General features: G+C 40.9%; 1 protein-coding gene across 1 annotated transcript; it reads left to right on the top strand.

Moving 5' to 3' along the window:
• Positions 1–109: 109 nt before the first annotated feature.
• On the top strand, positions 110–25,860 carry MCMBP (minichromosome maintenance complex binding protein). Its single transcript, XM_083616406.1, has 16 exons — positions 110–250; positions 3,488–3,573; positions 5,804–5,944; positions 6,986–7,027; positions 8,675–8,776; positions 9,613–9,742; positions 10,301–10,452; positions 12,369–12,469; positions 13,824–13,999; positions 16,782–16,905; positions 18,272–18,389; positions 19,055–19,220; positions 22,743–22,876; positions 23,633–23,797; positions 24,484–24,572; positions 25,474–25,860. The coding sequence occupies exons 1-16, from the start codon at positions 193–195 to the stop codon at positions 25,598–25,600; spliced, it is 1,911 nt and encodes a 636-aa protein (XP_083472532.1). The 5' UTR covers positions 110–192; the 3' UTR covers positions 25,601–25,860.
• The last annotated feature ends 23 nt before the right edge of the window (positions 25,861–25,883 follow it).

Here is a 25,883-nt window from a genome sequence, read left to right as displayed (position 1 = left end):
GCTGAGGGGAAGGGGGAAGTGAGGCGGAGAGAAGGAGAGTCAGCTCGGCCTCGGGCGCGCCGCTATCGACGACGACAACGCCTCTTTGCGAAGCACCAGCCCGCCGAAGCGCGCCATTGCCCGCCGTCGGAGGGATACTGAGCGACCGTCGGTGAAAACCCGCGTGTGCCTCCCGGTCCGAGAGCCGACGACATGCCGTGTGTGGCGGACTGGCTGAACTGCCCCCTCAGTATCGTGCAAGGCATCTTCGGTAAGCGAAGGGGGAACCGGGGGGGGGGGACTTGGGAGGGCGGCGAGGCAAACAAGCAAAGGCGAGAAGGCTTCGGGAAAGAGAAGCGAGGGAGGAGGACGAGGAGCCGGGGCTGAGACAAGCCAGCTGGGCCGGGATCAACCCGGAAGAAGGAGTCGGCTGCGCATGGAGGGAGCCGGAGGGGCGGCAGGGCAAAGTGGGCCTAGCTGGGCAGAGCTGGAAGGCGTTAGTGGGGAGCTCGGCCTTGCCCAGCGAGAGGGCAGCGGACGCCTGGCTCCCACTCTTCGGCGGGATCGCATGGCTGTTGTGGTTGTGAAGCGCCCTGAAAGCAGACCAGGAACGGGGATAAAAGTGCCTCTGAGCATGTGTAGTATGCCTTTTCGCGTGCTAAAGAATCGGGAGGTTCCAAGGAGCCTTCAGCTTTTTCCCCCCGAGGGTAATCGCCAGATCAGAGCCCTCTGTCAGAATAAAGTGAGGACGTGGTATTAGGCTGGTGCATGTCAAAGCCCAGTTAGGCAGGTAAATACCACGCCGTCTGGCTTCTACATGTTTTGTTCCTTACCAGTATCAGTTCCTGGGGTATTTAACTGGGGTGTCTGTGTCTCCCAGGATGTGTGGGTTTAAACCAAGGCAATTGAAATAAATGACCATTGATTTAAACAACCAAAAGAGAGCCACTAAAATCAAGTAGCTTATTGATTGGCATGAATAACGACAGCCTGCTATAGTAACAATTAACTTTTAAACGTAAGTTTTAAGGAAACGAATGCCTAATATCTTCTGCAGTACAGAATTTATATTGTTGCACACCACCATGATCTCAGAGCCGTGTGAGATTCAAGGGGTTCCAGGCACTTCCAGGTCATGCTCCTTCAGAATGAAGTATAGCAGAGACTCTGCTGTCTTTAGGGTATATGGTTTATTTACACGTACATATGACCCAAGTGTACGTTTGAGAGGTTCATGGCATTAACACACCCTAAGAAGTCTTGCTTCTCCCACAGTCCCATCCTTGGATTCCAGCAGCAATCACACACAGCACTGTCTCCCAGCTGCCCAGCCTGCAGTCTGCCAGGTTCTAGCTTCTAGCTCACATAATAACTTCTGGTCTTTGTAACTTCCAGCGAGTTGAAAGTGGGGGCACAAAGCCACTTCCTTTGTAACCTTAGAAGGGGGCTCAAGTATACAGCCTGTCTCCCCCCCCCCAACTCATAACAATATATACATTGTGAGCAGGTAGTAAAATTGAGTGGTTTCTGCTTGGCTTTCTCTGTGTACATGCATGGACACTAAGCAAGATTAGTTACAAGTTTAGTGGCTGTCCTACCCACCTCGCCCTTCACACCAGGTGAGAAAGCAGGCTAGATTGGTTGGGGAATCCATCCCCCCCCCCCAGCCTTACTGTGTTCCATTACTGTAGATATTTCTGTTTGGTCCACTAAAAGTGCAGGCAAGCAGGAGTACCAAAATGGAGTGTTCCAGAAGAGGGAATAAGCTAGCCCATGGTCTTCTGAATTGTGAGCCACCCCTGTCATCACTTGAGGGTGATTTACCTCCCCACCTCCCCCATCTTGCTGGCCTTCTTCTCTGACCAGCATGAGTGACAGATGCAGTGGTGCCTCCATCACACATCACTGCTACCCAACTAGGGTTTGGGTTCTCTTTCTATTGTCTAGAATTTTTCAGAGGCAACAGCTACTTAGTTAATTGGCAAGGACAGTTTGTTCTTCATGACATGGAATGTATATATCAATCCTATTTGACGGTGATGTGGGATATTTGGGAAATTTTGGGAGACTTTTCTGATGCTATAGAGCAGGGGTGGATAACTTCCTGCCATGGGTCAATCTTGGGCCTCCATGGAATCAAATTTGGCCCCATGGCCATTTCCCCCACACCACATCATGGAGGGCAGGAGAACAGGGTCCAACCCTGCAATGGCTGCATGCCCTGTTCCTAGAAGCAAACCAGATCGTGTAGCCAAGGCAGCAGGATTTAATCCCCACTCATCAGCTGAAAAGAAACTGAGATATGAAAGCTAGGCACTAAATGGCACCTTAAACCCAGGTTATATACGCAACAACAGAATGTCTAGGTGCACTTTTTTATAACAAGAACACAAAGCTGAAAATGAATGAACTGCAGCTAAAATATTATGCTTGTTTTTCACATGGTCTAGTCCTTCTCCTGCCCACCCCCCTAATATTCTTAAGAGGGTCTCTTCTCCAGTCTTTAGAAAGTAGCTGGAAGTGGGGAGGCAGAAAAAGGTCCTCCTTTCCTTCCACTCTGCAGTTTTAATCTGAAATCTTAGGCGCAGTATTGTGCCCAGAGCTCAGAAACTCTTCACGCTAATGAAATTCCCTGTTGCAAAATGCATCTTCAACAATGGGAGTTTTGAACACTGTTCATTGATTCAGATCTTTCTGCTCTTCCACCATCTCTCTACCACTTGTTTGTTTAACGGAGAAGTGTGGAGCTGCTTCAAAGAGCGATATTTCAAAGAGGCTCAAACAGAAGCGTGGGAGCTGCCTTAAAGCCCTTTGCAAACAGCAAAATGGTTTTGAAGCTGCTGTAAGTTCCTAAGTGCCTGATAGCCAACAGGCTGCCCAGTACTTGGAAACCTCACACAAGAAATACGACGTGACCACCCGTCATTTATGTGATATTGTGATTCCCTAATGTTTTATTTGCAATTGGCGTCCATTCAATGTTAACAGTGAACTTGTGAAATTGATTATTTTTCTCCTGAAAAATAAAACACTGGAAAATTTTCTGTTTCTGAAAATTTTTCACCCCACATTTGGTTGACAGACTAAATCAAGGATTCAGAACCTGTGGCGCCCCATGTGTTGCTGGAACACAACTCATCCCTGAAGACTGGCCATACTGCCTAGAGTTGATGGGAATCAATAAGTTGATGGGAGTTGGAGTTCAGCTGCATCTGAAGGCCACACATTCCCTATCTCTAGTCTAAATATTCAGTTTGCTTAATTTAATGCAGTAGCATTTTTCTTGTTCATGAACTCCAGCAATTGGTATTCAGAGGCATGCTGTCTCCAATACTAATAAATGTTAGCCTTACTACTTGCTCTTTATTTTTTCCAATAACTAATGCTATCTGACAATATTCTTGCAAAAATTGTGTTTGCAGTTAAGTCAGGATTCTATTTTATTGCCCAAATACATTGGATTGTTGAATGTTCTGAAATAGTTCAATTTCATTTGGTTTTTTCCTAGCTCAAAATAGTCTGAATCCTGAATGGGAGAGAAAAGTAACGGAATACTTCAGAGAGAAGCTGAAAGAAAATAATGCTACTAACTGGGTAAAAATGGGCTTACTTATTTACATATCTAGGTCCTACCCTTTTGCTTTTGGTGGCAGTACTCTTGTGTTTTACGCAATATCTTCCTGTAACATTGCTTTAAATAAATTTGCGAACTGAACTGAGAAAAAACTACTAAAAGGATTGTAAAGCTCCATGCAGATGGGCAGAGCAGTCCTAGCAAATCAGATACAAAGGCGTATCTCTGTAAGTTAAATTGCATTCTAATTGCTCCTGGTTGATGGGGTGCGGGGGAAATGCAAACCTTCATTTTCTGTCCTTTCATTGACTCTTATTGGGGGAATTTAGTTACACCTGCATTTTAGGTGATGTAAATTACACCAAGCTCTGTGGGTAAAACGAATGAATTAAGGGAGTTGTGATGCAGCATAAGATTCTTTATCCCTCTCCCTGCACACAGTTCCCATTCTTGACATGCCCCCTTTTTGCCCTTTACACCAGCATAACTGAAGCCAATTTAATTTACGCCACCAGGCCAGGGCTTTCCTTCAGCTGGCGTAAACAGATACACTGGGGTAATTTATTTACATCAGCTTAAGGGCACCTCATTTTGGGAGTGGGACGACATACCACATCCTAACTTCTCCCACTTGGCATATCTGATGTTTAGGGTTGCCCTGTAACTGCAATAGGAACTAAAAATCTTTCTTAGAGAAGAGTTAACAGACTAATAACTTCATTGAAAAGACAGTAAGTTGGATGCACCTCTAAATAGATACCTCACGTATAACTGGGACTTGCAGGTATTGTTAACCTCATGATAAGACACAAAAATATAAAAAATAAGTAACTGGTGGAGGCTGGTCAGAGTTTTTGTTAATTCTACTATAGAGATTTTGAGCAGGAATAGTCAGGATGCAGAATTGCCTACTCTGCCTGTTTAATTTCATTGCATTGGCAGCAGTGTTTCTTAGCCTCTAGGACAGGCATCCCCAAACTCGGCCCTCCAGCTGTTTTGGGACTACAGTTCCCATCATCCTTGACCACTGGTCCTTTTAGCTAGGGATGATGGGAGTTGTAGTCCCAAAACAGCTGGAGAGCCGAGTTTGGGGATGCCTGCTGTAGGATAAGTCTTCGCAGTGGCATACTGTAGAAGAGGGGGCCACAAACCCTTTTGAACTAATGGGCAAATTTTGGATTTTGAGAGAGCATTGTGGGTGCCAGTCACAACATGGCTGCCATGGGAGACGGACATGTCATAACACAAAATTAGAGTGAATATAATCATAGCGAAGCTTTTCCCACAAATGTATTTCCATACTAGGAAAAGCTTACCCTGTCAAACTTCTGCCTTATAGCTGTTAAAGGCACAACCTTGCTTTTCCCCTGTGCCAACTTTAACTAACACCTAGGCTGCCAACCTGTACCCACCTACCTGGGAGTTTAGGGTAAAAACATGTTGTAGGTAGAATTAGACATGAACACAAAGGGGACTTGAAGACATGAACACAAAGGGGAAGTCACATGAGCATACCAGATTAGAATAATAAGCATTCCAGAAAGAGCACTATTTCTGATGACAAGTTTGTTTGAATGACACTCGGTGTTGGCTTAGTTGAGATTAAATATTTGAACATCAGTGTTCTCTGGTAAATTCATCCCCATCCCCAAAGTACAAAAGAGTAAACTGAAGTGTGATTATAGCTCAGCAGCTTGATAGCCTGAGAGACTGGATAATTGGCAATTAAGCCTTGTAATGAAGGGCATACAGTGAATTCAGAAAACGAAGGTTTGAATGGTGACAGTACCGTGCTGTATTAATACAGTTTTACTGTTTATCATTGTTATTCAAAATGATATGGATCTGTTCATGGCTCTTAGCACCTGCATTTATCAAAAAGAAAAGATGTTAGCAGAAGTGGTTTTACCAAAGAGCCACAGCATTTCCCAGGTCAAAATCTAGCAGTAAAAGACTTCTAAAAAGCTGGACCTATCTTAGAAAACACATCTGTATTATCTATTATACCAGTTATCTATTATACACAGTATTAAAAATATTGTGAACTTGACATTTTTTTTCCCACTGGCTGATGTAAACAAACAATAAGGCTGCTGCTAGATTAAAAAAATATAATGTATATTCTTTAGTATAGATTGATTTCCTCATGATTCCTAATTACTATATAAATTAAGGTTTCATTAGAGAGTAAAATTCTGCATATGTCATGTGAAAGTAGTAGTAATTCAATATTATTATTTTCTTCTACAGGTGCCTTCATTGAATGATGTCCCTCTACATTATCTGAAGCCAAACAGTTTAGTGAAATTTCGCTGTATGGTTCAAGATATGTTTGATCCTGAATTTTATATGAATGTTTATGAAACAATTGACATACATACTAAATCATGTGTAAGTGGTGGTTCTTTATTATGGTCCTTATTGCTTTCTCACATGCACAGATACGTGCTCTCTGTGTGTGTGCTTGCCTTACTAATCAGCCATGATTTATGGTGGCCATCATCCACCTCCTCTCTCAAATCTTCTGCTTATTGTTCCATGTCACATGGGGCTTTTGCAGAAGTTCGACAGAGGGTGAAAGAGGGGGGGAACCCAGCCACTTCCCTTTCCACAAGTCCTCCTGACACACACAGGGTATCAGCAACCAATCCATGCTTTTAAAAATCCATCAACAGTTCATCAATGAAGAGCACCCCATGCTTGAGTAATCTGAAATAAGGAGAATGTGCAGGGATGGTGAGTAATCAGTCTTCCTCCTTAGGAAAGAGGATTCTTCATTCTGTTTTAACTGTGGATAGGTGCATCATTATCATGCTCCAAACCCTGGCATTTCTTGTGCTGGGCATATGCAGTAATTTACTCAAGGACTGAGACCTACAGATATTCCCACCAAGACTGAGAAGACCCTACTTAGATGGACGACTTCCAGGTCTCAGTCTCCTTAAAGAAACAGGCATGTCTGCGGCATAAAAGTACTATCTTGGACTTGCTCTCAGCTGAACTGCTTTGCATATTAATTACCACGGCAGAAGGTTCAGCAGTGCCTCTTGGGAAGCAAGGCCACCACATCAATTATTGGTATAACTGAAGGGGTGTGCCCTTTTTTAATATGAAATTTACATAATTGTATTTTGTATATTAGCCTCCCAATAGATCCTGAACATCTGTGTGAGGCATAGCCACAAGCCATCATGATTTAGCTCTTTATCTGTAGGAGTATTTTGTAGCTGCTTTCAGAAGGGGGCTATAGGCCAGAATTTTCCCCGTATTGAATTCTTTTTCAGATTTATTTTGATCTTTACTTTGAAATATGTAGTGCAATGCTGATACTTAAAGCATAACTACAATTGAAGAGATTTCTGTTATGCATAGAAATGAATGTGAACTGATGTAGGATACAACAGTGATCTCACATTGTCCTCTTTTTAATAGGTATTGCATTTTGGAAAATACAGAGATGTAGCAGAATGTGGGGTGAGTGATAATATGGCAAATATAGCTCCCTGTCCCCCCGCCCATTTTCAGTTTTGGGTTTGAATAATCCCCAGAATCCATAGGGGAGATGGTTTGGTTGGACAAGCTGTAATGCTTGCACTGACAGAACGATTAGAAGAGTGACACTGAATTCCTTCCTTTGAATAACATCTAGCAGTTTGGGGTTTTTAAGTGTAGGTTTTAAAGGGATAAACCTGAACCTTGTGAGTGATGTTTCTTATTTCTGTGCAATAAGTCATCCCATATATATGTGCCTCTCCCTTGCTTCTCTTGCACCTCTCTCTAAAGAAAAAAATAGTACTTCAAAGAAGTTTATTTCAACAAAGATATGCATGCAGGGATATTTTTCTGTATTGGCAAAACGTTGATTCCAGCACTACAACTAAGAATGTATTTAGTGGTGTCCTTGATAATGCCTCTGTCCTGTATTACACAAACAAGACAGTGAAGTGGAAATAGAACAGACTATCAAACTGTAGAAGGTTTTGATGACCTGATCCTTTTGGTGCATCTAGTACTGAATTATTTCCATTTTTAAAAAATATAGAAAGTCTCATTTATGCCTACATTCTAGGAGAGTAGGCACATTGGTCGTCTGCTGTAAAAACAAGTCTTGTGACATGAGCTTTCACGAACAAGACAAGACCTTCATCAGATGCATGAAGTAGGCTTTTGATTATGAAAGCTCATGCTGCAATGATGCTGTTGCCACAGAATGTTTATTTTTCTTATTAAGATAGTTATCTGAAACTTCACGGTTCTTTGAAGCTTTGAGATTTAGTTATAAACACATAGGATCCGTAATAAAATATCGCAGTGTCTCATTTTCAGGTTTCCAAAAAACCAGCCATGCCCTTCTTCAAAATCCTCATTTTCACTCTGTTATTTCTCCAACCCAGTCAGCATTTTATGGCTAGTGAGCTTGTTCAGTCTTCCATGGGTCATTTTAGGTCAACCCCCCTCCCACTATTAGATTCCCCCCTAAATATTTTGATTGGTACTTCAAACTTTGGGATTCCTCCACATCTGCTGATACATTCTTCTTGCACATGGATGTTGCTGTTTAGGCTACATAAAGATTTGGCATCCAGAGATTGAGGCTTTTATTAAAATATATTGATCGATTCAACATTTTAATTTAATTTGAGCTTTGATTCTTACATTATACTGGGGGTTTTGTCTGAGTGATGCAAACATTGATGAGTCATTATGGCATATAATATCAAATTGTTAAATAAGCCCATTTTATTTTTTATTTTTGTGACTGTGATTATGATGAAGCAGTTATTCCGCTTTCTAAGAATAAAACCTGCATGATTTTTGTTCCATAATAGGAAAACTATTTACAGATGTTTTGTTCTTGCATTTAAAATGGTTTAAAGCATCAGCTGCAAGATGGTTGTTGGAAGAACATAATATATTGTATCTTAGTGTGAAAAGGAATACCACTATATGAATCTGCAACCCTTTTTGAAACAAAAAATGCTTTGGTACTCTCAATATTCTAGTAGATTAACTTCTGTTACAACTGACCTAGTAGGATAGAATTATTGAAGTGAAAGTGGCCAAATATTATTGGATATCTTGTATTCTAATGTTGTGTAATGTCACTTGATTCTTTTCTAGCCTCACCAAGAAATAGACTTAAACCCTAAACAAATAGTAACGGGAGACAGACAGACTTTATACTGTGTTCCAGTGCCTGGAGAGTCGGCATGGGTGAAAGAAATATCCTTTGCAGTTCTTTGACTGTGCTGTAAGCTGATATATAGAAATATAAATATGCAATGTGGGGTGGAGAAAAAAAATTGTAGAGAGTCATCTAGTCCAAGCGCTGCAATGCAGGAATCTTTTGCTCAACATAACCCACAACCCTGAGATTAAGAGCCTTATGATCTACCGACTGAGCTATCTGATTAAAGTGCCTTGAAATTTGAAGAAAAGGTGCTGTACTGTCCTACAAAGAAAGTTGAAGTGTTTTGGGTTTTTTAATTATTCCATAAAAATGTAGGGTCAGTTTTTCCAGGCATATCTACACAAACAGATGAGTAGCTTTGTACATTTTTAAAATTTTAGAATACTGTTAAATTGAAGTCTTCTGAAAAGTATGACTCCCTCTGGTGGTTAATCCAAAAATAACAAATCTTATCAAATTTAGCATACATTGTAGATTAACTTTTAGAGAGAGAAAGGCAAGCTTGAATACAGCTTTAAGACCAGTAAAACGACTCAGCTAGTGGAAGTATGTTGGGTAATTACTAATTAGCTGTAGTTAATCCTGTAACTGAGGCTGAATTATGTCACTTCAATGGAGTCTGTTATATTAGATAGAAAATGTTCCTAAGGAGTTTCATATGGAAGTAGATGCAAGTTATTTTCACAATTCTCTATAGCCTAAGATTACATGGAATATGTTCTATTGTTGTATACATCCCATGAGAGGATGGTGCCTTGTTTCCCTGTCTTCTTTTGTTTTAAATCATTCCATACAATTGAAATACCAGATCAAATTATGCTGGGTAGATCACATCAGTAAATACTATTGTCCTTAGCTAGAGATTTAAGCCTATACCAGTGCAAGCCAGGCTCGAGTTTGCCCTTCGACATCCTATACACCAAGTCGCCACAAGAGGAGTTATGAGGAAGATGAAGATATGGAGTTACATCCATCTAAACAGAGAGAGCAACATCTGGGTATCAGCTAATTAGAGATTGATGGTTTTATTTTAAGTTCTTCTTACACCCAAAACACACTAAAGTCGTATGGCTGAATAGCTGTTTTATTGAAGCACATATTTTTTTGGTACTCTGACTCACTTATTGGGCTGCATCTATGATTCTCTCTCCACTGGATCAAGGGCTCTTGCACTAATGGACTGGTGAGTTTTAAATGTTGCATAACAGAGGAATCCAGCGCAGCAGCTGTGCTAGTGGAAACTTGTGCAACTGATTGTGCAATCTGTTGTGCAACAAAGTTACCAGCATCTTGCTTATGCATTCTCTTGCACAACAATATTCTACTGGTGCAAAATATTTCACCAGCAAAACAAGTACTGTATGCTTCTAGTTTTGCACTACATTGGATGCACCCCATTACAACATTTACTTTTTTTACCTTAATCCTTGTACTTCGGCACATTTTAAAGCTGTGGTAAGAAACCTCTGGCCTTGTAAAGCTTCTTTGAAAAACTGGAAGTTTTAATTTCAACTTTGATTGGACTTTGATTAGAAACTACTACTTCTAACTTGCAGGAAATGTGCCTGATATCCACGGGAGTGGAGAGCCAAAGCGATTAGAAACAGAAGCATCTGCAAGACATCAGACGATCTCCTTAAATTGCTCACCTCCGCTAGATCTAAACTTTCCACTTCCAGGAGAGAAAGGCCCTGCATGTCTTGTGAAGGTAATAAGCCTATCAAGCAGTATTAAGCATTACCTCCTTTACATTTTAAATCCATGGATGAAATATGGAGACTAAGTTCAACCTCCACTGATGAAGATAATAAGCTTCTGAATGCCCATTACTGGGGAGTCATAAGAGTGAGCATGTGGTTGCAGTCAGGTGCTGTTTGCAGGCTTTTCATAGACATCTGGGTTGGCCATTGTGTGGCTATTGTGAGAATAGGATACTGGGCTAGAGAGCCTCTGGCCTGATACAGCAGGGCTCTTCTGTTCTTAAGAAAACCAAAATAATGTAATCCTTAAAATAAATCCTGCCATTAAATGCACTGTTGACCTAGGGTATATTATTATAATTCAGAACACAGAAGTATGTGTAGCTGCAGTTGTACTCACATAAGCAGACACTTGAGATGTCATGTTCCTTTAATCCTATTTATTCAGATGAAGTTATATGTGCATTCTTAAAAAAAACCCAGGATCATATATTTTATGTGAGTTGACATAGGTGAAACAGCAGGATACTCGTATCTCACACAATAAATGGCAATAGGTAAATCTCCAAAGTAGGTCTCCAAAAACTGGAATGTGAGCTAAGAAGTAGACCAACAGTTGGTGTCTGTGCTGAGGGTTGTGCATGTTGATTAGTAACGGGTTGTGTGTTATGCAGCTCTGGACATTACTGCTGCATATATCTGAAATGATTCATATATTCTCTGTAAAGAATAAATCTCAGTGCTAAACTCATGGAAATGGGTAAAATGCAGCTGGTTATTACAGATGTCTGCAACCAAGAAGTGGCAGATACAATGAAATGTGCAAGAAACCTTCTGCTTGCTCTGTTAAGTCTCTACGGTTATGTTGAAATCTACTTTATGATTTTGCTAGAGAAACACACTGGCTGTATTTGGATGAAACAAAATTTTAAAAAATCCTTCCAGTAGCACCTTAGAGACCAACTAATTTGTTATTGGTATGAGCTTTTGTGTGCATGCACACTTCTTCAGATACCATTTGTATTTGGATGGTTTATTGTTACAGGAATGAGCTGCAGCAAGCCTCAGGTTTGTGCACTCCCTTCCCTCTCTTCTCATCCACTGTGGTCACAAAGAAAAGATATAAAGCTGTTGCTTCTTTTTGAGTAACTGTAGTTTACTCAAAGTCCTAAAATCCTAAACTGCAATTAATCTTGATTATGGTTTGTTGAAACAAACCAGCTTCATAATTCAGAGTTCAAAATCTGCTTTTTTTTAGTACAATATAGTTAAGATTAACCACATTTTGTCTGCGTTCACACACTGTGACAAGCTGCAGTTAATCCAAAACAGAAGCAAACACTTCCAGAGTCCTCCTTGCAGCCATACCAAAAGAAAGAAGGGAAAGTGCAAGAGTATGAGACTTGTTGTGAGGAATGAGGCAGAAATTCAGTTCACACTGCAAATGTGAACCTACCTAATTCGCAGAACCCAAAACAATACGTGAGCTGAAATGCAGCTATCTCGTTTCTCTGAATTTTGCTGTGCAGTTCTCAACCCAAATTATGTACAGTATGCATAAATGTGTATAATTAGGGGACAGTATACATAAAACATGCATATATTAGTGAAAATAACATAAGTAATATACACATTAGAAGAAAAGGTTTACAGAAATGTGTGTATTAGGAGAAATAAGTACTAAAATGTTGGTGAATTTTTGGGAGACCGTTTTAAAAAGAAATTCACAAACTGATGCAGAAAAGTGAATAACTGAACTTGATATTGGAGGAATGAGCATCTGGAAGAAACCAAAATTGAAGGATTCATCCATTCCTACTTGCTGTTGCTCATTCTTGCAAAGATAAGTCCTGGCTTAATATTCAGCTCTATGCATTATGTTACTATAATCTGTCTCTTCTCTTAAAAATACTCTTTGTGACAGATATATGAAAACGGGGATAATTTCAAAGTGAATGATGTTCTTGAGGTGTATGGGATTTTATCTGTCGATCCAGTCCTGAACATGGTGAACAACGAAGATAGGTAACATTTTAATGTTAATAGGATCCACATTTACAGTTATTAATGATGATAATAATGATGAAGGCACACAGATTTGAGCTACAAACAATATTTAAGTATTTTATTTGTAATTTATCAGTATAATAATGGCAGTGTGTCCCTAACCCTTTGGTCAGTGTGCTTCAAAACTGAAACAGAGGAAATTTATATCAGTATCTTTCTTTTGAAGATTGCTGGCAGTCCACAAGCTGATCCTGCTTTGTTTCCAGTGCAATTCAGTGGAAGGGTGGGTGAAATTTGGGTTAGAGTCCCACCTCTTCCGTGTATTTGTTGTATGTCTCTCAGCCTCAGTTTCCCACTTCATAGAATTATGGGGAAGGTGTTTATGAACACCATAAAGATGATGAAATGTTCTTTAAACCAAATTCACAGCACAGTGGTACCTTGGGTTACAGACGCTTCAGGTTACAGACTCTGCTAACCCAGAAATAGTACCTCGGGTTAAGAACTTTGCTTCAGGATGAGAACAGAAATCACGCAGCTGCGGCGTAGCGGCAGCAGGAGGCCCCATTAGCTAAAGTGGTACCTCAGGTTAAGAATGGTTTCAGGTTAAGAACGGACCTCCAGAACAAATTAAGTTCTTAACCCGAGGTACCACTCATTTCTGTATAAATAAGCAGAAGTATGATGCAGTTTTTGCAATAGCAAGCTAAGCTCAGATTTTACTATGGTGCTGACAGCATAGTTGCACATGCCCTGCTGTCTCCTTAAACACACAGCGCTATGAGGGTGACAGGCAATGTCAGATGGAGGACCTCTTCATTCGTTAATCAAGCTCAGCTATGTTGTTGACAGTGTAGCAATCAGAAATCCCCCACCCCCCAGACCAATCTATGGGTCCTTCAGTATGGAGTTGATGTTGTGGAAAGTTACAAGGCATACACACACTTCTTGACCTAGTTGGCTGCCACATCCATGCCAGTCACCACACTGACCCCACTCCAGACCCCACTTAGGATTGCTCTGTTAGAATCCTGAAAGTGTTCTGTGTATGCAACATTGGGAAGGGTTTCTAGCCATGTTGTCTTTTACCTTTCTGCCTCAAGCACCATAGCAAAGAGGCCTATTATGTGTAATACCTTCCCCTGTAGAGCTTACAGCTTCCTTCCACAGAAGTACATGGTGGCAGGTTTTGATTCTAAGTGGGGTTGAAACCTTGTAGCAACTGTCCCTCCCAGTAGACTTGCCCCTCCCAATTTTTTTGGTGTACGTTTTTTAGTCCCGCTCTATCTGTTTTATATGTCATTGTATTCACTGGTAGCACCTGTATAACTGCACGAAATGTGTCTTAAGCTTGGTTGTTTTTATTTACTAGGGAGAATTCGTCCTCTCCAGTGGAGTCTATGGAATGTATGGACACAGTGGAAGAACAGAGGGTTCATAGTCCCCCAGCCTCATTAGTTCCCAGAATCCATGTGATTTTAGCACAGAAACTTCAACACATAAACCCATTATTGCCTGCCTGCCTTAATGAAGAGGAAAGCAAGAGCTGTAAGTAGTTAAGCTATTAAAAGAAAGATTACCTCATTACTGATGAATGTCTGCACTGGACTTTATTGTTTCCACTTCCTCATTCACAAAGAAATAAGCTTGTTCCCAGAGTCCTACGTATTCAGATCACAAAGGTATTCTACTCAACATCTTTGAAGCCTTTGATTTTAAGGTTTTTCTAGATTTTCCACAAATACATTGGCATTGTCGGGGGGGTTTTATTTGAGAAATGTGACCTGAAATAAGCTTATTCCTGGAAAAAGGCCCCCCATGCCAGTCCTAAGTAACCATTGCTCACCCCCTGTAGCAACAGTTAAGGCTCTGGTGTACATTTTGTACTATTAGCTGGTGAACAAATGCATATGAAATATGCAAACATGGGATTATAGTGTGTATGTAACAAAGATCCATACTCCAAATAGTTAAAGAAGGTTGCTGTCAACACTGATCTCTTTGGTTTTTAACTGAGCTTGATTTTGCTTCGTGGCACTTATATTTTTTTTAGTAGTTTCTCTTCCTTACGCAAGTCGATTATATTTTGGCTACAAGTTTTACTATGAGATCCTTGGGTGGAGACGGAGCATATTGAATCTTTTTGTAAACATAGCTAGTAGTTATGAATCCTACAGCATATTTAAATCCCTTGGCTCAAAAACCATTCAGGTTCCTTTAATGAGGGATTCACTGTGAACAGGATTCACGAATCCAAATCAGCTGTTTTTCAGCAAAGGAATGGAAGCTGAGGAAACAGCTCTTAATTACAATATTGAGTAAAAGTCTTCCCCCCCCACACACACACACAACAGCTGTTGCCCTGCTAGATGCTTCTCTGAGGCAGATGCCAGTCTCCTAAAAAATCAAAGCTCATATTAATGATTCTGTACCGTATTTCCCAGCTTTGTTTAAGGATAATTGGGTGGGGTTTTTTATACATTTAATTTTCTCATTTAAGCACAAATGTTAATTAAAAGTGTGGGTTATGCCAGCTATTATGTGGGCACTGAATTTCGCTAGAGAAATGTTTGCATAAAAGGGGAATAAAATTAATAAATAAATTGCTTTATTAGCTTCAGTTCTGTCCAAATTCAAGTTACCATTCATTCCTGTGTTTGAAAGTAGACAGTAATGAGTAAAGATAAAATATTACAATATAATCAGTACTACTTTCTTAATTGTTATTTATTTATAGAGCAATCCAAACAGTGTGGGAGAGGGAGAACTGAAGGGAAACACCTTTTTTGGTGCCCTGCAGAACAAAAGGGAGCATAAAGCAGTGGGGGGTTTTCGGGGGGGGGCATCTGTTACCACCTGCTCTTTCTTTTTCTTCGGGACTTGCATATGTTTACTCTTTTGGGGGGCATAATGTCAGGAGACTGGGACTTTTTTGGATCTAATACCTTTCCCTGCTCTCCCATGGCATACCCCTTTACCTTTACTAAATTCTATAAGGTGCAGGCTACAGAGGGAGGCCTTGCAGAGGGAGGCCTGCCCACTCAGAGGTAGATTTGAAACATTATTTGGCCCCTGGCGCACTCTCCCAAGGACTGCAAGATTAGAAAACGTTTATATACCACCTTTCAATTTTATATTCTCTGTAGTTTACAAATTAATATTAAAAAGGAGACATTATTAAAATAACCCTCCATTTAATCCATGTACAACATGCTGTTTTAATGTCTACATCTGCATGTTCCACTGAGCCATAGTTGAGTGCTGTATGAATTAGCTACATTGCATCTTAGGCTCCCATCCTTTCTCGCATGCAGCTTCTGCTTTTACATAACCACAGCTGCTGTTTCATTTACACTTTGGTTAATATTAACCATGGTTGATTTTCAGATAAGCCAATTTCAGACCATAATTACTGACAGTGGCCTGCTGAACAAACCATAGTTAAGGCTAAGCACGTTTCTAGATCCAGATGAATCTGCAAGCTGCACCTTAAATCAAGAGCAGAAGCTTGCAAACAGCTCATCCCAGCTGTGTGTGCAAAGGATAAGGGGAAGCATGCAGCCCAGTGGCTGTCCTGCACATTCATATTGTGCTAAACTATGCTTTAGCATTACATGAAAATGTGACCAACAAGTAGCCTCCCCAAACATTTAGTGATGCTGCTGCATGTACGCCAATGTGTTCATTGGTCCTGTCCTGCAGAGGGCACCCACAGACCAGAGGCTAAGCAGCAGACCTCTCAAATTCAAACCCGGACTGGCTCATGGAGGCCAGTCTGTAGCACAGTATCCTCCTTCAGGGTTAGAGTCACCTCCTTCTCTTCATGCAAGATTCAAATCCAGCCATGCTCTTCTTGCCTCTTGGTGGTAGTATTCTGAAGTTCTGTGCTCTTTGTAATGACAGACACCTCCCTGTGTTTTTGTGTAATCTATATTCTTTAAACACACACACACACACACACACATATAAATAGTGTTCTGGCTTGTGTAATTATGTACTGCTTTTGCAGACTAGATTTTGTATAGTATTAGTTAGTGTCGTATGAAAGTATATAATAAGAAAGACGTTACGTTAAACCAATTATTATAATAATAATAGTAAGGGCCTATGCTGAGAAACTTTGCCCCAACTGTCGGACAAAGTAGCATGGTGTGAAACTTAGGTGGGCAAAGTTTTACAGCAAGATACAAAATTTGCTCTTTTGCTGGATATAGAGCTGTATGTTGTCCAGTCTTTTCCCCAGTTGATACTCATTCATATAAAAAGAACTGTATTTTATATGACTGTTAGGCAATGGTATTTCTGTCTACTCCCTACTGTTCTCTGTTAGTTGTTTCTAGTTTTATGTCTGAACTGTCACCAGTCAGAGCAGAGCTTCTTGGCTTCCTCACTCATGCCTTCTTGGGAGACAGCCTGGCTGCTGAGTACCTTATATTGCATCTCATTTCCACAGTGTAAGTAACCTGGTCAGCTATTTAGAACATTTCATTTTTCCCATACAACCCTTTTTAAACTTAGGATTTAGCATGCAGCTCAGCAGATTCTTAAGTGTTCTGTCAGGGGCTCAAAGAGATAAAATAACATCTATGAAATAATAACCAGAGCAGATGTTTTAATGTATTGAACCCAAATACACAGGAATAGCCTTGGGTATATCATTGCCCAAGAAATTGAAGATGGTGCTTCCCTTAAGCAAGAACTCTGGGAAGCTTTCAAACAATGGGGGCAGCGCATGTGTGTAATAAACCATGGTTCATTATGTGCACCAACTTCAGGGTCGTGTTCTCCTTCCTCCACCAGTACAGCTCTGTTTCAATAAACCACAGCTCAGTGTTGGCTCTGAATCCTAAACTGTGGTTAGCCCTACCTATAGGTAATTCAAACAGACTAGCTTCATAAGCTTTGGCTCAATGGTAGTTTCAACTAACCATATTTAATACTAAACACAGTTTGACCAAGTTTGAGCACAATGCTTAACTGCCAACTTACTACTCCTGACTCCACCAGAGGAGGGTGGGAAAGCGCTTGAGCCCAAGGCTCACTGCAGCTAATTCTTGTAAGAGCGAGTGAGAATTTGCTCAAGGGTGGTACATTTTGGATAAAAATTCTCCAAATTTACTTCCGTTAAATTGTACCCTATTTTCATCATCTAAAGTTGGGCCTTCAGCTCGCCTCCAGACTGGGCTCCTATAGCATCAGGAAGTTACGGACCTGATTGTCTTATGTGTTCCATATGTTATTTGCATCTCATTCTCATTCTCATTCTTGGCAACTTCTCTACCTGGGCATTTGAGTTTGGATGTTTTGTTTCTCACCTTCCAGTGTCTATTGGGAGAGGAGCAGTTAACTGGACACATAAGCTGTCCTTCTCCTCACCCAATAAACAATTATAACAAAACCATCCAGAAATATAACTCCTTCAGGGCTTCTCTCCTTCTTAAGAGGTCAGTGAAAAAGGGGAGGGTTGAGCCAATATTTGTAACTACCTCAGCCTTTCCTGATGATTGAAATAATTGTGGAGGAGAATTTGGAGGTTCTGAATAATATACCACCTGAACCATTGATATCCTCAACTGTGCTTCCAATCATCATCCGCCATCTACATATGGAGCTGAGGTCTTTTCTGGTATTAAGATGTATAAAACTGAAGCTCACTTTACAAGGTTTGGGGAGGGGAAACAATTTTTGAGCTTTCTATTAGCCTTCTAGACACCTGCTTTTTTATTTTAAAAAAACCATGAATCATGAATTTGCCACTAACTTCTTGCAATCACTCTAGCAATTTCAAAATGTCGGCTTTCTCTTTTGTGTGTTTTCTAGCTATGCAAGAAGAGATGTTCTTCCTCTGGGAAAATTCACAGTCAACTTAAGCGGCTGTCCAAGAAATAATGTCTACACGGAGCACATATACAATATTATTCAGCAGCTAGTGCCTGCAGTAAGAATTCTATATATATATATATATATGCTTTGTGGAGCAACTGATTGTGCAATAGTTCACCTATATGTGTATGTTGATACAGTAGCCACCTAGAAGCTTCATTGCAGAACTGGAGGTGTTAGAAGTATACCTAAAAAAGGCAGGTGCACACTTTCCTACAATATTTCTGTTCCAATAGCTGTGAAGACTGCTATTGGAACAGTACTTTCAGTTCCTTGGTCATAGTAGTAGCCAACACCTAAATGGAGAAATGAAGTATCTGTATGTGGAATTCTATGGTATATTTTTTGGAATAGAGTTTATTTTGCCTTACGCAACATCTTTATTACTCAAGGGTACTATGATAATTTGGAGCTTTAAGGAAACTCAGTAAACACGTAGGACTTGCGTCTTTTAAAACTAATACACAAAAAACTTAACTCGCTACAGTTCTTTTTTTAAAAAAAGTTTGCTAATGACATATCTAAGTGTATTGAGAATAAACACTTGTATTCCCCATTCAACTTGTGATGTCTGCATGGTTGCTGTTTGATCCTTCCTTTGGAATCTGGTGTGTGTGTATTGACCCGCTTGTTATATCTCTGTTGTTGTTTTAGTGTTGTTTTGTCTGTCAAAGGAACACTTCTTAGCAGAAAACTCTTAACTTTTTTTTCCCTTGACAGTCCTATCGCCTGCCCATGACCATAGAGAACATGAACTGCTTAAAGTTTAACCCCCACAAGGACTACACAGCTAACCGCTTAGTCAGTGGAGTACTACAGCTCGCAAGCAATACCTCCCTTGTGATAGATGAGACTCTGCTTGAGCAAGGACAGCTTGACACTAGAGGTTGGTATTTGGGTTTCATTCATCCATTCATTATCCCAGTGCAAAGCTCTCTTGCATTAACAGAAATATTAAGAAGAAACTAGATCGCTGTATTTAGAAAGGATAATGTTGGCTGTTCAGGTTGCACTGTCATTATTTTACAGAGTTATCTCTCAGTTGACCCATTTTTGTCATCACATCTGTGTCAGTTTAATTGGACAGTGTGTCGAACTGGCTCCAGTCTGTAACTTTATTGCTTAGGGCAGAGTACCTGAACTTCACTACGGTAGCTTTATATATGTTTCTGCCGCCTACTTTTGTGTCTGATCATTTCGCTCTGTTTGGAAGCAGTGCTGACTTCATTTCCGTATACCGCTGGCATCCTTGTTTTATAACGGGTAGACTCCCAATTCCAAAAGCCAGAGGCAGGACCTTCATGCTGGTTAACCTAGTGGTCTACTCCCAAAATGTACGTGTGTTTTCTCAAGCTGACAATCCTAATTCTTGAAATAATTGGACATTTTATCTAACATGTCAGTGAGATCAGGGTTTTCAACCACTGGTTGGCTTATATCATAACTTCCCTTTTGACAAACAGCAGAGTTCACATAACAGGGATTTCCACCTCCTTTGTAAAGATATGGCACAGGGGGCTGCAGACAGAGAATTTGATGGACGTTGCCCTTTTTCATAAACAGAGTAGCAACCTAGGATCCAAGCCATTGTCTCTGTAATGTATAACAAATTCTCATACGTGACAACCCATGTTATATGTAGCTAACCAATTTTTACAGATTAGCATGATTAGATCAGAATACCTGCGCTTAAAGTACTGCAGAAAATTTGGATTAAAGTCCTTTCAGATCCCATGCTTAGTATCAAGATGAAGGGTTTGATAAATAGGTGCCAGCTGGCAACTCAACTGGAAGGAGAGATTTTTTTGCTGATTTCTGCAGCATAAAAGGTGGCTCTGGGAGGAAAGGAAAAGTGACAGAAATTGCTTTCCTTTCCTCCAGCAGGAACTTCCACTGATTTTGAGTTACTTCTGCAAAAGGAATAAGCCCTCCCATTCACAGAAGGACAAATCTGGATCAGCACTGGGGGTTTTTTTTAAATTTGCTTGTTGTAAAGGGATTTTTGTACCACCACTGAGAGTTTCCAGGGCAGTTCACAAAAACTTGGCTCAGTGCTCCAACAAAATCTTAAGCCTTTTAATTTAAAACCATTACTTAAATCTGCTTAACACTTTAATTCATTGTTCCAGTTACTCCATGCGTTGTTTGTTCTGATCAACCTGACATGTGCGTGGAACAATTTGTTACCTTGTGTTTGATATGGCGGGTGGGAATTTGCTCCGTTTTCACTTAACTTAGTACACTTCACAGTGTACTTTTGTGAAGACTTAATAAGGAATTCCTTCCTTTTTGCCCGTTGGTGGAATGAATGTTCGCTGCTCTAGAGGCAGCTGTTTCCAGCTTTGCTGAGTCACTGCTGCCTTTCCCAGCGTGGGAGCCTCCAGCTCGAGCCAGTTCTGAACATCCGGTTAGCTTCCTTACTCATTATTACCAGTATTAGCCTCAGGCATCTATTGAAAAGCTCTGTATTAGGGGGAAACCAAAACTTAAATCTGTAATTCACTGTATCAGTAGATCATTCTTGGCAGAATAGAGCTTCTGGTGTTATTTAGTTATGTTTCTTGGCTTAAAACAGTGACGCCTCCTTATAATATTATTGGGCTGTTTTCGTAACTCCTGTGTAGAACGCCCAGGCTATCTTAAACTTCTCTACTAGCAGGTTTTCTGCTTCTGTTGGATCATAAAATATTGCGATCATACTTTGTCTTAATGTTAGCTACGCTTGAAAGAGCATGTAATGAGGGCCTAGTCTGCATTTGTTTGTACCTGGTGAAGAGGCTGCAAATGTGAAAAACAGGAGCCACCCACAGCCATGAGTTGCTATCATGATCCTTTCTTTCTCAGGGACATAGTAAATGAAGGAATGCTCAAGTAGTGCATTTCTGTTTTAAAAGCAGATGTTGGTAGGTACAACGTGGTCAGTAGGATGGAATAGTAGTTGCCACCACATAAGTGGTAGTGCCTCTTGTCTGCTACTGTATACAGTGGTACGCTCGGTTTACGAACTTAATTCGTTCCAAAAGTCTATTCTTAAACCAAAGCGTTCTTAAATGAGGCGCGCCTTCCCTCCTGCCACCAGTGCCCTTCCCACCACTCGGCTTCCGTTCCTCTTCCAAGGCAAAGTTCGCAAGCCGGAGCACCTACTTCCGGTTTTGTGGATTTTGTTGCCCAAATAGTTCGTTAACAGGACTGTTTGTAGACCAAGGTACCACTGTATTAAAGTTTGCATGCCTGATTATTCTTCCAAAGCAACTACTCTATTCCCAGCTTAAGAATGGAAAGCGAAAGAGGTTTAAAGAGGTTCTTAAAGGCAAATCTTTAAAAATGTAGTATAAGCGCTGATAACTGGGAAACACTGGCCTTTGTGTTCTCCAATTGGAGAACAGCCTTTACCAAAGGGGTCATGGACTTTGAAGAAACACAAACTCAGGGCGAAAAGGAGAAACAAGCTAAGAGCAAGGCATGTTTGGCAAACCCTCACCATGATTAATGTCCGCCTGGAAACTTATGTCCCCACTGCGGAAGGATGGGTGGATCCAGAATTGGCCTCCACAGTCACTTATGGACTCACTGTTATGACTGTTTTCATGGAAGACCATCTTACTTGGAACAGACATGTCATATATCTGGAGCTTCATATTTGGTCTCTTAGCTTCTTTTGAAATCATACTGATGCTATATTCGTACTTGTTCCATGGGCCACAGGGATTGCTACAGCTGGGCATGATTGCTACTTTTCCAGCTGGACATGATAGGTGCCAAAGCACCTGGTGAGATATATACCCTAGCAAATGGACACTGCAGCACTTCAGCAGGCACAGAGGAAGAATGAATAAGCAAGAACGATGGGATTTCTGGAAACAAAAGCTATTGCTTATAGATGGAAGTTCATGGAACCCTGAAACTCTCACTAATTTTTTTCCCCTTTCCAACACCCTCCTTACTCAGATGACTAGTGTCTGGTGTTGAAAAGCTGAAATCGCTCTCCTTTTTGTTCTACCACTTAGTTCAACAGATACTGTAGTACCTGGAATTCTTAACTGATATACTGAATAAATAGTAGAAACTATAACAGCAGAAGCTATATACTTGTGCAAAATATAATTCTCCATTCTGTCTCCTTCCAAATATATACTCCAGGATCTACTCTAGGACTTGACCTAATATCCCTGTGAACTGGAAAGTGCCATGATACATACAGTAATATTACATCATCTTGGAGTAGACTCCACATCCTGGTGTGTGTGTAATATAACATATATTCTTGTGATTTAAGTGGATAATTTATTCCCAGATAGTAATATACTGCACAAAATAACTGCCAGCTGATCATTGAAAGACTGTGTTTTGTTTAAAACTGAAGACTTTGCATCTACATTTCAGAGGATTTTTTTTCCTGTTTCTGTAGGTGTTCACAATGTGACAGCACTTGGTCACCTGATAACTTGGCAGAAGGTGGATTATGACTTCAGTTACCACCAGATGGAATTCCCATGCAACATTAATGTCCTTATCACTTCAGAGGGCAGATCGCTCCTACCGGTATGGCAATACTTCACTTTTCCTCTGCATTTGAAAGCTTCTTAGTGAAGAACTAGAGCATACTATCCTAGGCCAACTAATTTTGTGTGTTATCACAACTGTGTGTTATCACTTGCCACTTTCAACTGCTATGCTATATTTGCTATATGCTATATTTGCTATTAAGATCTCATTTACTTTGAAATGAAAGGGAAAGGTTGGGATGCTGTAGCGATAGGACAACATAGAGTTGGAAGATGATGGCCCACACATTAGAGTTAGAGTTAGAAGATGATGGCCCCTATTCCTCAAGTTAGAGCTGTGTAGCAAATACATCTATTTAGGGTTGCCTAAGTTTTGTTATTGACCAAAGTGCGGGAGGCAGTGGAGGACAGAAGTGCCTGGCGTGCTCTGGTCCATGGGGTCACAAAGAGTCGGACACGACTAAACGACTAAACAACAACAAAGTTTTGTTAATAGTCTAAACCATATTTGTGTTTTCTTCCCCCCCTTTCCCCCCCTCCCATCCCTCCCTCTCCCACCCCCAAGCTCAGCTCCCCTCTCTGATTTTTTTGCACATATTATTCTCTGCATGTTATAAAATTGTAATTGGTTATATTGATTGATAATTTGTTCTGTTAAAATTGTTTAATAAAAAATATATATTAATAATAATATTTTTTACCCCGCTCATCTGGCTCATATTACAGCCCACATTGCTCGTAGTATGGAACTGATAACAGTGAAGAAGTAATGCTGTGCAATGTCTTTCCACAGTCCGACTGCCAAGTCCACCTGCAGCCACAGCTCATTCCCCCCAACATGGAAGAGTACATGAGCAGCCTTCTCACAGCAGTGCTGCCATCTGTCCTCAACAAGTTCCGCATTTATCTAAGCTTGCTGAGACTGCTGGATTACAGTATATCTGATGAAGTGACCAAGGTAGAGAAAGCACTTTCTGCTTTACCAGAATCTCTTGTCGAGCAGAGTATATAGTTTGGGACCGAGTCATTCCATCTAGGCTGCCACCTCCCTTATCCCCAATACTCCTTGCCCTAACTATGAAAGGGAATCTACCATTGAGGATTTTGTTGGACTTCAGATATTACTGCTTCAGCCTGTTGCTTCCTGAAAAATATGAAGAACTCTCCTAGAATCAGTTAAGTTGCTATTATCAAGGGGAGAAAGTGCAGGATGACATGATCCCTATGAACGGACAGTGTGTTTTGGCAGTGGAGCCGCCAAATGTGGTGTCGTCTTCTCCTGGGTGGGATAGAACACTCTCTTCATTTTATGTCTTCAAGGGATAACGGCACCATGTAGCGGCCCATTAGGAGCTGTTGTAACACTAGGATACCATTATATAGGCTTGGAACTCAATGGAAGATTTTGTCAATACTGCACTGCATTCCTACCTTAAAATAGCTAAAAGTAGCATGGAAAAGGGGTAGGTGTTTATTTTGTGTAGTGGGCAAATAATCCTTCCCACCTGGAATTCAACATGCCTCAAAAGCGCAGTGCTACAAGCAAGGTCATTTGCTATGTAGTTGAAACTCGTATTTAAAACATACTTTGAAAGTGCTGTAATTTTATCACTACATTTAATCAAAACACAACTTCTCTTACAGGCAGTAGAAGATGATTTTGTGGAAATGCGTAAAAATGACCCTGAGAGTATCACAGCTGATGATCTTCATAGAACTCTGCTTGTGGCAAGGTGAGAGTACAAATGCAGAATAGCAAACTGCAAGATGCCATAATTTGCTGAAGACTTGCTTATCCCTTTAACTGCTTCAGTTCTCTTCTTGGCCCTTCTTCCCCACCATTGCTCATTTATCTTCCTCCATTTCCTTTTGGAGAGTCACTAAATCTCTTTTTTATGGCAAGCTGCTGAAAAAAAGTCCTGGTTATGATAATTCTTTACCTGGATTGCCAAGAAATGTAACCCTAGACTCATAGGAGCCTACAAATAAACTATACTATATAATACACTTAAGTAGAACAAGTACATGACATGCAGACCCAGATTCTGCAAAGGAGGATTATGGGGCTACCTAGAACATGGGTCAGCAAACTAAGGCCCATGGGCCAGATCAGGCCCAATTGTCTTCTGGATCTGGCCCGCAGACAGTCCGGGAATCGCTGTGTAGATCTCTAGCGCACACATCCTTTCCCTCTCCCTCACACGGTGGCGGTGCCTCCTCCTGACTTCTCCCCACCCTGCCTAGAGGAGGAAGGGGGCTGGGCTTTATTGGTGCCAGCAGCAGCAGTGCTTGAGCGGCCGCCATTTTAAGCAGCCCCTCTCTGGAACCCTTTTACACACTGTTCATTGTCTCTCTGCCACCAGCCCCTGCCGCTCACAAGACACAGGTAAGGAGACACCGGGGCTGTGGAGAAGGAAGGGGAGAGTTGGTGGGGGGATGGCTTATAGTCTGTCCCCCCTCCAAGGTCTGAGGGACAATGGACCGGCCCCCTGCTGAAAAAGTTTGCTGACCCCTGACCTAGAAGCATAGTTTAGCTTGTTGCTTTCTTGCACAGTTAAGGGATATGGAGTGATCACAGATTACAGTTGCAAAGTTAAAACCCGTGTTTCTACAACGTATCTTTCTTGCCTGCAGGTTCCTTTCTCTGAGCGCTGGGCAGACGACGTTGTCAAGAGAGAGATGGCTCAGAGCAAAGCAGTTGGAGGCACAACGTAAAGTGAGACTACAGCAGCAGAAGTGTGTAAATGGAAATGAACTCTAAAGCTACAGCTCCCATTTTGCTTTGGTGACTGCAACTTTTGCCTAATCTGTGGAGCTAGTACAAAGGGTGCTAGCTTATGTTTATATTGGGTTTTGTAGATAATTTGTACCAGAATGTTATGGCTGTTTTCTCAAACTTGGACACAATTTATGGTGTTCAACAGATTTAACACCGATCATAAAATTTTGGAGCTTGTTTTGTAACTGAACTAGAAACAATGGAACAATTATTGTTTGATATTAAAAGTTTACTATAAAAAATGTGTCTCTCTGTACTAAAGTGC

The sequence above is a fragment of the Podarcis filfolensis genome (assembly GCF_964270895.1).
Source record: "Podarcis filfolensis genome assembly, chromosome: 5".
NCBI lineage: Eukaryota > Metazoa > Chordata > Lepidosauria > Squamata > Lacertidae > Podarcis > Podarcis filfolensis.
The sequence above is the reverse complement of the archived record's forward strand: the minus strand, read 5'-3'. Positions and strand labels throughout refer to the sequence as shown.

Coding starts and splice junctions, on each gene's coding strand:
- MCMBP (XM_083616406.1), top strand. CDS start 193: ATGCCGTGTGTGGCGGACTGGCTGAACTGCCCCCTCAGTATCGTGCAA. Junction 14,000..16,781: donor TGAAGAGGAAAGCAAGAGCT/GTAAGTAGTTAA, acceptor GTTCTCTGTTAG/TTGTTTCTAGTTTTATGTCT. Junction 19,221..22,742: donor AGGACAGCTTGACACTAGAG/GTTGGTATTTGG, acceptor CTGTTTCTGTAG/GTGTTCACAATGTGACAGCA.